This window comes from Oncorhynchus mykiss, chromosome 13 (assembly GCF_013265735.2).
Source record: "Oncorhynchus mykiss isolate Arlee chromosome 13, USDA_OmykA_1.1, whole genome shotgun sequence".
In the NCBI taxonomy this organism is placed as follows: Eukaryota; Metazoa; Chordata; class Actinopteri; order Salmoniformes; family Salmonidae; genus Oncorhynchus; species Oncorhynchus mykiss.
The window spans coordinates 56075414-56088278 of NC_048577.1; the positions used below are offsets into that span (position 1 = coordinate 56075414).

The 12865-nt window shown below is 46.0% G+C and overlaps 2 protein-coding genes across 6 annotated transcripts in view; both read left to right on the forward strand.

The window, feature by feature from the left end:
* Positions 1-12780, forward strand: part of LOC110485236 (serine/threonine-protein kinase LMTK2) — a 52554-nt gene extending 39774 nt beyond the window's left edge. Inside the window, exons 10-14 of one of the 2 annotated variants that reach the window (XM_036941568.1) lie at positions 2268-2417; positions 2657-5732; positions 9705-9840; positions 10089-10395; positions 10487-12780. In XM_036941568.1, coding sequence (XP_036797463.1) covers positions 2268-2417; positions 2657-5732; positions 9705-9840; positions 10089-10395; positions 10487-10496 — 3679 coding nt within the window. In that variant the 3' untranslated portion in view covers positions 10497-12780. The remainder of the gene's footprint in view (positions 1-2267; positions 2418-2656; positions 5733-9704; positions 9841-10088; positions 10396-10486) is intronic. The other variant, XM_036941569.1, reaches the window with a different exon arrangement.
* Positions 1-12865, forward strand: part of LOC110538788 (brain protein I3) — a 698720-nt gene that overhangs the window by 650549 nt on the left and 35306 nt on the right. The window lies entirely within an intron of this gene.

Genomic DNA, 12865 nt, shown 5'->3' on the forward strand with positions numbered 1-12865 from the left:
CACAAAGACCATAACACACACACTGGTCCTCTGTGGATAAGAATCCATGCACAAAGACCATAACACACACACTGGTCCTCCGTGGATAAGAATCCATGCACAAAGACCATAACACACACTGGTCCTCTGTGGATAAGAATCCATGCACAAAGACCATAACACACACACTGGTTTATCTGAAAACTGATTCACATTTCTTGTACTGCTATTCTTGTTAATTAGTTCAACTTGTTTTCCTAAAGTCTGTCTGAAGACTGTTTCAAATCTACCTCTCTACTGTTGTATTACAAAGGGACAGCTGGTGGACCAAATCACGGAATCACCTGGATGAATGAAGGTCAACAATATGCCCCCACCCAAAAGTCATCATCTTGTCCCTCTTATGTTGGCCTTTTTGTCCACTACTTGTAGGCCTGATTTCCCTCAACCCTGATCTTATTCTTCTCTCTCTGCATCAATGACTACCGGTCCACTCCAAATGTCTTGGAGAGAGTACAGAGGTTTAATTGTTTCTAATCTTGATAAAGGTACCATGGCTAGATGCTGTAATCTGAACAAAAACCATATGTTAATTGAATATTAGGAATGTTAGCTCAATAACCCCCCCGTGTTTCCATGCAAACCGGCTTAATAGGAACCACAGTGAATTATGATAACACAGAATAGTAACATCTACTCTTAATATATCTGGAAACCAATGGTTTGGGTTATAAATATACACTATAGACTACAATATTATGCAAAGTTAGTATTGAACAATATTGAATTATTTCCATTGTATAGAGGGAGTGATTTTTCTGCCACTGTACTCATTAAGCCCACCTGAGAGAGAGAAAAAATAGCATCTATGTAATATTTATTTAACAGGAAAATAGGACAAAATGCATTTCCAAATGGAAGCTGTGAATGCCTAGTCTATTATAGAGGTTCAACAAAAACATCATAGTAACTGACAAATGAAGTAGCAGGGTGGACTGTTTGATCTTTAATTGACCATAAATCCCCTTGTGACCGGGGGGATGGAAGCTTGTGTGCAACACGGAGTGGGAATTGAATGCAAGCTTCACAAAAACATTGAAATTGTCTAGCCTATCTATGGGTGACAGGGTAGACGTTGTTTTCCACCACAAAACACCAGATAATGGCCAAAAAGAGTAGCACCAGCTCAGCTGCTTTTACGCTATGATTTGACTATTTGTTTAGAACAATTATTTTCAAAGGAATAGTTTCACCATATTAAAACGAGAGTTCAGTTCACATAACAGGGTTCACCTTAAAATGAATGACAAACGGAAATGAATCGCGTGAAATAAATATTAATCCTCAGAAAACAAGTAACTAGGGCTTTGAAATGGTGAAAACTTGGACGTTTTTGAATAGACGCAAAAGGAACTCTAGTCGTGGATTGACCCATGCACTGACTATACAAAACATTAAGATCACCTGCTCTTTCCATGAGACTGACCAGGTGAAAGCTATGATCCCTTATTGATGTCACCTGTTAAGTCCACTTCAATCAGTGTAGATTAAGGGGAGGCAGGTTAAATAATGATTTCTACGTCTTGAGACAAATTAGACATTGTGTGTGCCATTCAGAGGGTGAATGGGCAAGGCAAAAGATTTAAGTGCCTTTGAACAGGGTATGGTAGTAGGTGACAGGTGCACTGATTTGTTTCAAGAACTGCAATGCTGCTGGGTTTTTCACGCACACAAGTTTCCTGTGTGTATCAAGAATGGTCTAGAGGCGAAAGAAACGCACACCTGGCTATCGGAGTGGAACACCCAAAAAATAAAGGAGAGCCGCACACTCTAGGAGCTCAGATGTAAAAATGTCATGTCCAACTTTGACGGACAAGCGGTAGAATCAGGGTATAATGAATGGTCTACCACCCAAAGGACATGCAGCCAACATGGGCCAGCATTACTGTGGAACCCTTTTGATAACTTGTCGAATCCATGCCCCGACAAATTGAGGCCGTTATGAGTATAAAACGTGGGGGGCAACTCGGTGTAATCTTTCGCTTCGAGGAATACTTGTGTTTTGGGACCTGTTTTTGATAATTTTTATTAAGAACATTATTAATTGTGATGTGAATATGGTTATTACACTGCAATATGAAAATACCCCCCCCCCCCCCCCCCCCCCCATCTCATTGAGCATTTAACCACAGACCCATGTTGCCACCATGCACATGGGTACAGTAGGTTGTGAGTTGTAATTATCCCTCCACCAGTCATAAGTGTTTCTCTGATCCCTGTGTTTGCAGGGCCTTGGGGGTGACTCTGTGGGAGCTGTTTGAGAACGCAGCCCAGCCCTACCCTCACCTATCTGACCGCGAGGTCCTGAACCACGTCATCAGGGAACAGCAGATCAAACTGTTGAAACCACAGCTGGAGCTGCCCTACTCTGACAGATGGTCAGTCCCGCTCTCTCCAACCATACTACACATGACACCAACTGAATCTAGCTGGACTACATGTTATTTATGGAGTGTCTCCTGAATTGTTACAAAACTTAAATACTTTACCATAAAGAGAAGTGTATGAATTGCATACTTGACATTGAAACGATATGTTCTGCTATGAAGTCAAACTGTATTTAAAAAGCCTCGGCTCATGCCATAAAGGTAATACCTCAACTCTCTCCCCTGTGCAGGTATGAAGTGCTACAGTTCTGCTGGCTGACTCCAGACAAGCGGGCCACGGCCGAGGAGATCCACCGGCTGCTCACCTACCTGCGTATGCAGGGCCAGAAGGATGTGGAGGACGACTTCCAGCAGCGCTGGGACTCCCTCAAGCCCAACCCTGTCACTCGCCAGACCACCGTCAGCCACTCCTCCTACCCCATTCTGGAGCAGTTCGCAGATGACGCCCTGCGGGCCGAGGTGGACGAGGTGCTCACCGTCACGGAGACCAGCCGTGGCCTGAGCTTCGAGTACGTGTGGGAAGCGGCCAAGCACGACCATTACGACAGCAGCAGTGGCCATGGACGCTCGGCCATGGACACCACGCTCAACTATCACAGCATGTTCTTCCCCGTGCCCAGCGAGGACATTCAGGCCCACTTTCCAGACCCCGCAGCCCCCAGGACGGGGGGCTCCGACAGCAGGAACACCCATTCGGCAATTCCCGGGATCCTTCCCGTGTTTGACGCTCACAAACCAGCCAATGGAAACGAGTACTACATCCAGTTGGAGGAGCAGGGGGAGAGCACCGTGGAGGAGAACAGGGGTCCGGAGGTAGACACAGTTTCAGACAGGCAGAAATTTGTCACCCTCCAAGACGTCCGCTTGGATGAGTCCAGCACCGATGCAGACTTCTTCCACCACAGCATAGACTCTAAGGACTCGTACCTCCAGGACAGCCACATCTGGTCGTCCAGTGAGCATGACAGCCCCTACCACACCAACATCTTCAGCGAAGGAGACTCCAGACAGGACTCCCAATCCTGGAACAGGGGCTTCATGGAGCTTCCAGAACTCAACGGAAATGGTTTTCAGAGAGTGGAATCTGTAGAGGGGCAGGCCCAGGGAACAGAAAAGTGCTTTCGGAATTCTTTTTTAGGGGAGCGCCATTCAGAGGTCATCCTCCAGGACTCTTTAGAGGAGGCAGAGGGGGAGGGAACCCCGGATGTGATGAGGCTACTGAATACTGAGAAACTAGCGGACAACTTCATGTTCCTCAAAGAGAAGAGCCTGATGAAGGAGGGCTCTGGTTTATCAGGGAAAAGTAGTGGGAGTCAACAACTGGACTTCCTTCAACCTGGTCTGACCCACATCCCCGAGCACAGTTTCAGAATGAACTCTTGGGATGATGATGATGAGACCATAGATGGCATAAATGTAGCAGAGATCCCCATAAAACCTGTGGAGAGCAACATGTCCCCAGCAGAGGAGGAACTTTTTGACTTTATGAGTCCCAGTTTTGTGGATTTCCTGCAACCTCTAGCAGACCCTAAAACACTGGTGCCTTCAAATACACTGGTAACAGAGGACATCTGTAGCAACCAGCTGCCAATTAGAGAACTGCTGCAGCAGTCCTCTAATATGATGGACTCTGCTTTTGACTCTACCTCTGAGAGGGCTGAGGTCCCTGTTATTAGTTCAGCAAATATCCACCAGTCTCCCACACTCCTCTCTGAAAGTGCCACTACAGACCCCCTGTGCATGGATGCCAAAAACCTCAGCCTTGAAGACCGCCTCAGAGCCTCAGAGGATGACTGTGTTGAATCCATAGGAATCAAAGAGCCAACAGATGACCCGCTAAACTCTCCCCCAGTCTATGTCAGTGAGATTGCTGTCGACAATGGCCTGACCAGTGAAGGCTTTACCAGTGATGATCTGCTGAGCGACCTGGTTGAAGATGATACAGAGGCAGAAATGGACACCGTCCTCTCTGAGCATGAACATGACAACGAGCACGACAGGTCCTCTCTGCTGGTCTCTGGTCCTTCCATGGACCAGATCAGCCAGGACAGCCTACTGGAGGACAGTGTTTCCACCACTCTGCCCACTGTGGAGAACTCAGCCGAGACACCAGACTCCCTGGACAACAGCCACATGCTGGAGGAGTCTGTCGAAGAGCTAAACACCCCGGCAGCCCCTGACAAGCTCCAGCCCCCGTACAAAACAGCCGACAGCGGCTACGAGACAGAGAACCTGGAGTCTCCAGAGTGGAACTCTCAGCCCATCATCAAAGACCACTTCTCAGAGGAAAACGGTCTGAGTTTGGCAGAGGAAGAGGAGGAGGAGCCAGCAGTGGCTACCATGCTGGTTCCCCCTGAAATCATCGTCTCGGAGGTGGAGAGTGTGATGGATGCTCAGGACGGTGAGGACCAGCAGGCAGAGTCCATCGCCAATGGCGAGGAATCTTTCACGGGAGGCAGCTACAGAGACTCTGCTTACTTCTCTGACAACGAGTCCGAGCCCGAGAAGAAGTTTGAAGAAGCCATCTCGCCAACTGTGGACATCAGTGGCTGTGTTTCTGGAGGTCAATCTGTTCTTCCTGAAGTCACAGAGGAGGAGCATGTAGAGTCTTCTGCTGGGTCACAGTCTCCCATTGCTCGAGAAGCTCTGGTTGATATCGGAGTGGAGAAGACCGAGCCTCAGCCCCTGGAAGGGACCAGTCTCCCTGTGCTGATCCTCACCACAGAGGAGGACTGGGAGAAGACGTCACCTGTGTCCATCGACGGCAGTGTGGACGAAACCGGGACACTGGAGTTCTTCCCTGACTTCAGGACTCACAGTCACTCCGAGTCCAGCGGAACCTCCACCGAGGTCCTGGAAAAGCATCCATTGCCTGCTGTTGCTACCTCAGCAAAACCTTTTCCTGAGAACATACCGGTCCACGCTAAACTAACCAGGACCTACGCCAGCGAGATCACCCCCAAGTTGAAGGAGCCCGACATGGAGGGGAGGTACCTGGGCAGGCGGGACGGCTCTGATGGGCAGGAGGATGGCGGGGAGGCAGACGAAGAGGACGATAACAGCGATGACTCAGATGATGACATGCGGGCGTACCGGCTGCACAGCTCCAGTGAGGACAGCGAGGACGACACGGTGCACCCGGTTCCCGTTATAGTCTCGGATGACAGTAGAGCGCGGAACCTCAAGAGCCTGCTGAAGGCCACCCCCAGTGCCAAACCCTCCATGCCATCAGGGGGCAGTGATTCAGACAGTGCCAGTAGAGCTGTGTCGTTCTTCGACGATGTCACTGTTTTCCTTTTCGACCAGGTAAAGTACCCACTTGTCACCTTTTGCATGCACACAGACATTGTTTCACTTGTATCTAACATTTACAGTGGGGAGAACAAATATTTGATACACTGCCAATTTTGCAGGTTTTCCTACTTAAAGGTCTGTAATTTTTATCATAGGTACACTTCAACTGTGAGAGACAGAATCTAAAACAAACATCCAGAAAATCACATTGTATGATTTTTAAGTAATTCATTTGCATTTTATTGCATGACATAAGTATTTGATCACCTACCAACCTGTAAGAATTCCGGCTCGCACAGACCTGTTAGTTTTTCTTTAAGAATCCCTGCTGTTCTCCACTCATTACCTGTATTAACTGCACCTGTTTGAACGTGTTACCTGTATAAAAGACACCTGTCCACACACTCAATCAAACAGACTCCAACCTCTCCACAATGGCCAAGACCAGAGAGTTGTGTAAGGACATCGGGGCTAAAATTGTAGACCTGCACAAGGCAGGGATTGGCTACAGGACAATAGGCAAGCAGCTTGGTGAGAAGGCAACAAGTGTTGGCGCAATTATTAGAAAATGGAAGAAGTTCAAGATGTTTAATTAATTTTTTTTAGTTTCACCTTTATTTAACCACGTAGGCAAGTTGAGAACAAGTTCTCATTTACAATTGCGACCTGGCCAAGATAAAGCAAAGCAGTTCGACACATACAACGACACAGAGTTACACATGGAGTAAAACAAACATACAGTCAATAATACAGTATAAACAAGTCTATATACGATGTGAGCAAATGAGGTGAGATAAGGGAGGTAAAGGCAAAAAGGCCATGGTGGCAAAGTAAATACAATATAGCAAGTAAAACACTGGAATGGTAGATTTGCAATGGGAGAATGTGCAAAGTAGAAATAAAAATAATGGGGGTGGAAAGGAGCAAAATAAATAAATTAAATACAGTAGGGAAAGAGGTAGTTGTTTGGGCTAAATTATAGGTGGGCTATGTACAGGTGCAGTAATCTGTGAGCTGCTCTGACAGTTGGTGCTTAAAGCTAGTGAGGGAGATAAGTGTTTCCAGTTTCAGAGATTTTTGTAGTTCGTTCCAGTCATTGGCAGCAGAGAACTGGAAGGAGAGGCGGCCAAAGAAAGAATTGGTTTTGGGGGTGACTAGAGAGATATACCTGCTGGAGCGTGTGCTACAGGTGGGAGATGCAATGGTGACCAGCGAGCTGAGATAAGAGGGGACTTTACCTAGCAGGGTCTTGTAGATGACATGGAGCCAGTGGGTTTGGCGACGAGTATGAAGCGAGGGCCAGCCAACGAGAGCGTACAGGTCGCAATGGTGGGTAGTATATGGGGCTTTGGTGACAAAACGGATTGCACTGTGATAGACTGCATCCAATTTGTTGAGTAGGGTATTGGAGGCTATTTTGTAAATGACATCGCCAAAGTTGAGGATTGGTAGGATGGTCAGTTTTACAAGGGTATGTTTGGCAGCATGAGTGAAGGATGCTTTGTTGCGAAATAGGAAGCCAATTCTAGATTTAACTTTGGATTGGAGATGTTTGATATGGGTCTGGAAGGAGAGTTTACAGTCTAACCAGACACCTAAGTATTTGTAGTTGTCCACGTATTCTAAGTCAGAGCCGTCCAGAGTAGTAATGTTGGACAGGCGGGTAGGTACAGGTAGCGATCGGTTGAAGAGCATGCATTTAGTTTTACTTGTATTTAAGAGCAATTGGAGGCCACGGAAGGAGAGTTGTATGGCATTGAAGCTTGCCTGGAGGGTTGTTAACACAGTGTCCAAAGAAGGGCCAGAAGTATACAGAATGGTGTCGTCTGCGTAGAGGTGGATCAGAGACTCACCAGCAGCAAGAGCGACCTCATTGATGTATACAGAGAAGAGAGTCGGTCCAAGAATTGAACCCTGTGGCACCCCCATAGAGACTGCCAGAGGTCCGGACAGCAGACCCTCCGATTTGACACACTGAACTCTATCAGAGAAGTAGTTGGTGAACCAGGCGAGGCAATCATTTGAGAAACCAAGGCTGTCGAGTCTGCCGATGAGGATGTGGTGATTGACAGAGTCGAAAGCCTTGGCCAGATCAATGAATACGGCTGCACAGTAATGTTTCTTATCGATGGCGGTTAAGATATCATTTAGGACCTTGAGCGTGGCTGAGGTGCACCCATGACCAGCTCTGAAACCAGATTGCATAGCAGAGAAGGTATGGTGAGATTCGAAATGGTCGGTAATCTGTTTGTTGACTTGGCTTTCGAAGACCTTAGAAAGACATGGTAGGATAGATATAGGTCTGTAGCAGTTTGGGTCAAGAGTGTCACCCCCTTTGAAGAGGGGGATGACCGCAGCTGCTTTCCAATCTTTGGGAATCTCAGACGACACGAAAGAGAGGTTGAACAGGCTAGTAATAGGGGTGGCAACAATTTTGGCAGATAATTTTAGAAAGAAAGGGTCCAGATTGTCTAGCCCGGCTGATTTGTAGGGGTCCAGATTTTGCAGCTCATTCAGAACATCAGCTGAGCAGATTTGGGAGAAGGAGAAATGGGGAAGGCTTGGGCGAGTTGTTGTGGGGGGTGCAGTGCTGTTGACCGGGGTAGGAGTAGCCAGGTGGAAAGCATGGCCAGCCGTAGAAAAATGCTTATTGAAATTCTCAATTATGGTGGATTTATCAGTGGTGACAGTGTTTCCTATCTTCAGTGCAATGGGCAGCTGGGAGGAGGGGTTCTTATTCTCCATGGACTTTACAGTGTCCCAGAACTTTTTTGAGTTAGTGTTGCAGGAAGCAAATTTCTGCTTGAAAAAGCTAGCCTTGGCTAGATGACGGTCAATCACCCTTGGTCTGGGTCTCCATGCAAGATCTCACCTCGTGGGGCATCAATGATCATGAGGAAGGTGAGGGATCAGCCCAGAACTACACGGCAGGACCTGGTCAATGACCTGAAGAGAGCTGAGACCACAGTCTCAAAGAAAACCATTAGTAACACACTACGCCGTCATGGATTAAAATCCTGCAGCACACACAAAGTTCCCCTGCTCAAGCCAGCGCATGTCCAGGCCCGTCTGAAGTTTGCCAATGACCATCTGGATGATCCAGAGGAGGAATGGGAGAAGGTCATGTGGTCTGATGAGACAAAAATAGAGCTTTTTAAACTCCACTCGCTGTGTTTTGAGGAAGAAGGATGAGTACAACCCCAAGAACACCATCCCAACCGTGAAGCATGGAGGTGGAAACATCATTCTTTGAGGAGGCTTTTCTGCAAAGGGGACAGGATGACTGCACTGTATTGAGGGGAGGATGGATGGGGCCATGTATTGCGAGATCTTGGCCAACAACCTCCTTCCCTCAGTAAGAGCATTGAAGATGGGTCATGGCTGCGTCTTCCAGCATGACAACAACCCGAAACGCACAGCCAGGGCAACTAAGGAGTGGCTCCGTAAGAAGCATCTCAAGGTCCTGGAATGGCCTAGCCAGTCTCCAGACCTGATCCCAATATAAAATCTTTGGAGGGAGCTGAAAGTCCTTATTGCCCAGCGACAGCCCCAAAACCTGAAGGATCTGGAGAAGGTTTGTATGGAGGAGTGGGCCAAAATCCCTGCTGCAGTGTGTGCAAACCTGGTCAAGAACTACAGGAAACGTATGATCTCTGTAATTGCAAACAAAGGTTTCTGTACCAAATATTAAGTTCTGCTTTTCTAATGTATAAAATGCAAATTAATTACTTAAAATCATACAATGTGATTTTCTTCTGCAAAATCGGCAGTATATCAAATACTTGTTCTCCCCACTCTACATCAAAACAACTCAAGGATACAAATATTATGGCTATGCATTAGAAATGGTTTGAATGTCATGTGATATTGAAGTTCTTTTTTGTTGTACAATTCACAGGTTCTCTCTGTGCAATCTAGACCTAGTTTAAATGTTATGAGACTGAGTACTTTAACCATTGCACTTATTGGTCTCCCCATCTGTAGGAGACCCCCACCAAGGAGCTGGGAGACCATTCGTCAGGTTCCAACAGCCAGGTGTCAGAGTTCAGCAGCCCTGTGCCCACAGCCAGCTACCTGAATAGGTTCACCAACTCCACAGAGAGCTCCACAGATGAAGAAGGTAAGTCATCACGATACAGCCAACGTCCATCAGCATTATCAAGGAAGAACCTAAAGGGCTCCATGAAACCTACCTGACAATGTAATACAAATGCAGATGTTTATAGTTTTAACATTTGCTAATTTTTTTAATGTACATTTTGGTAATTTAAGGGGGGGACTCTTTTGGCTCATGAGTGGCAAATGTTCCATATTGCCTCTTTTTAATTGTACCAAATCAAGGTTATAAACAGGTGTCTCTCCACTCAGGTGGTGGGTTTGAATGGGATGACGACTTCTCGTCCCCGGAGCCCTCGGTGTTCCTCTCCAAGGCAGCTTCGGACCTGGCCGTGTCTAAGACCATATCCCCTTCGTCTACGGCCTCTCACTACTTTTCCCCTCCCGGGGGCTGTGCCCCGGAGCCCAGCTGGAGTAGCTCTAACTCCAACTACTCCCGCTTCTCCATCTCCCCGGCCAGCATCGCCAGCTTCTCCCTCACACACCTCACTGACTCAGACACCGAACAAGGAGGCAAGTGGGAGTGCACCAACACAAACAAACTACAGAAAACAGACAGGCATGTGCTTTATCTACCTCGTACATAGTAATTGAATAGGATCTCTATGATCTACCCTCTCTAACTCTGTATTTATGCCCCCCTCCCTCAGGAAGCAGTGAAGAAGGAGATAAAGACTAAGGTGCATGTGGAAGGGACTGTTTCCCCCCACAACGTCAGGTGAATGTAGGAGAGCTCAACATGCAGGCTAAAGACGGACGGATGATGACACTGTGTTATGAAGGCCGTGGATGCTTCTCTTCTCAGGCAGAACTACACCCCCGCCCCAAGAGGTGGCCATGAAGAGAACTTGAAACAGACTGAGCCAGAGGCTACAACAGCCAACAACGCCCTCAACAAAATCCCCTTCCTTCCACCAAAAGCCTCTTAGCCTTGTTCTCTTCTCTTTCTCCCCCCCCCCCAGTGCAATGCAGCAGGAAGAACAGACAAAACTGACCTAACTTTGTTTGCTTTGAGACTTGTCGAGCGCATTCCAAGTGTTTGGTTAATGTCCTCCTCTCCTGAGGGGATTCTGTTTCACCCCAAAAATACTTTTATTTTGAAGCCCTGATTGAACCCTGTGTCTGCAATCAAATAGGAATAATGAGCTCTTTGGATCAGGAGAACTAAAACAGCAAGGCCCTTGGGTGTAACACTGCTCATTAGCACCTTTGCTACATTGTACGATTATTACAGGAGTTGCCTTTTGGAAAGGTATTTGTCAGGTCTGGAGATGATCAAGACTGGAAGAGGTGTATTAGGAATTTAAGGAACCAAGTTTTGGTGATTGACTCATTCACCGTCCATGAGCCCCTGCTTGGTTGCTATAGGAACAGGAGAGGTCTGACAGCATTAGTTCATTCAGTTAAACACCATCAGTAGAAGAATTGGATAAGGGAACATTGTCATGGTTTGAATTAACAGTATGGGACTTCAAGGTTTGTTCAGATTCTTCACCAGTCAATGGGTCTTTTCGTAGTGCCTATTTCATACTGATTACGCTGTAGACAAAAATATCCTCTCCAAGAATCACATGATTAAGAAGGCAATACATTTTGTCCTGACACAAGCCTAGTGACTGAGTTTGCATCAGGAGACACAGGAGTAAGAAGTTGGTTGGAATTGTCGATGTTTTGTGAAACAAATGTGCAATGAGTACCTTTTTGATTCATTTTGTGGGTCTGAGTTTAATAGGAGCAGCCAGTGTCCCAAACGGCACCCTAAAGGGAATAGGGTGCTATTTGGGATGCAGATCATTTCTCCGGTACTGTACAGGGATCTTACATTAACTCAACCAAGACAGACATGCCTGTTCTGTTTGGTTTACTATGTCAAACCAATTCTACACGGGTTATTCTCACTAACTACTGCATGTGACACAGCCAAGGTAAAGATTACCTTAAGGATTGTTGCCATAGCACCACTCAACGGACTGTCTCCGGTATGATGTGTATATAAACAATTATTTAGCTGGATCAGCAAGGTGGTCTTTGTTCCTGTAGGTCAAACCCTTCTTCCAGACTCAATGGGTTCTACACAGATGAGATGTATAGCTCTTGGTTTAGTGACTTGTCAAGGAGTCTTCTCTCCTCCAGTGTTCTAGACAAGGTTAACCTCTTTACTACCAGCAGCCTGTGTTCTCAGTTAAACTTCAACTGTATTTTATTTAAGGAAATCCTGTTTTATTCTACAGTATATACATTTGCTTAATCTTGCACATTTGAGAAGGCTAACTTAATGTTGAACTGTACTGATGTATATAAATGTTTAATTTTATCTGTACATGGGGAATGATGTAATCAAGTCCTAGGTATGAGGTTGTCGTTTAAAGAGTAACATATCACGGTAAGTGACAACGGTTAAATTAAAGGTGCTACACAAGATTAAACTGTAATTTCAGAAAATGTCCGTATCTGCTTTAACAGTGGAATGATATCTAACGGCGACTACCCTGCTAGCGTTTTGATTGCTGTGGAGTTCCTGTCTGAATGGGAAAGCTGTTCTGACTACCCTCTAGTGGAAAGCACTAATTCTGGTTGCTAAAATATTACTGTTCGCTCAATTTCAGTTTGAAATATTTGGTCCACCAGCTTTAAAAAGATATTTCAAAATGTAGATGGTACACTTCAGTGCTTGTTTTTGAAGTGTAGAAATGTCAGAACAGCTTTCCCATTTTGACAAGCTGCCACTCCAGCAGGTAAGTAATACTATTCCACTATTAGCGCCAGACACTTCCTAAAATTACATCACATCCTATTGTGAAGCACCTTAAGACAAACAGGAAAATCCATTCTGTCCATAACTGTACATTTTACAAATTGTAATATTTTTACTTCATATTGATGATCATGCTTAGTGTATTCGAATGAAATGTTAAATATGGAAATAAATGCACATTTACTTCTATAGCTTGGTTGAGTAGAACAAAATGTTAAATAGATCTTTACATAACATGTAATATGTTTGTATAGTGAAACTCCAGGCCCATACA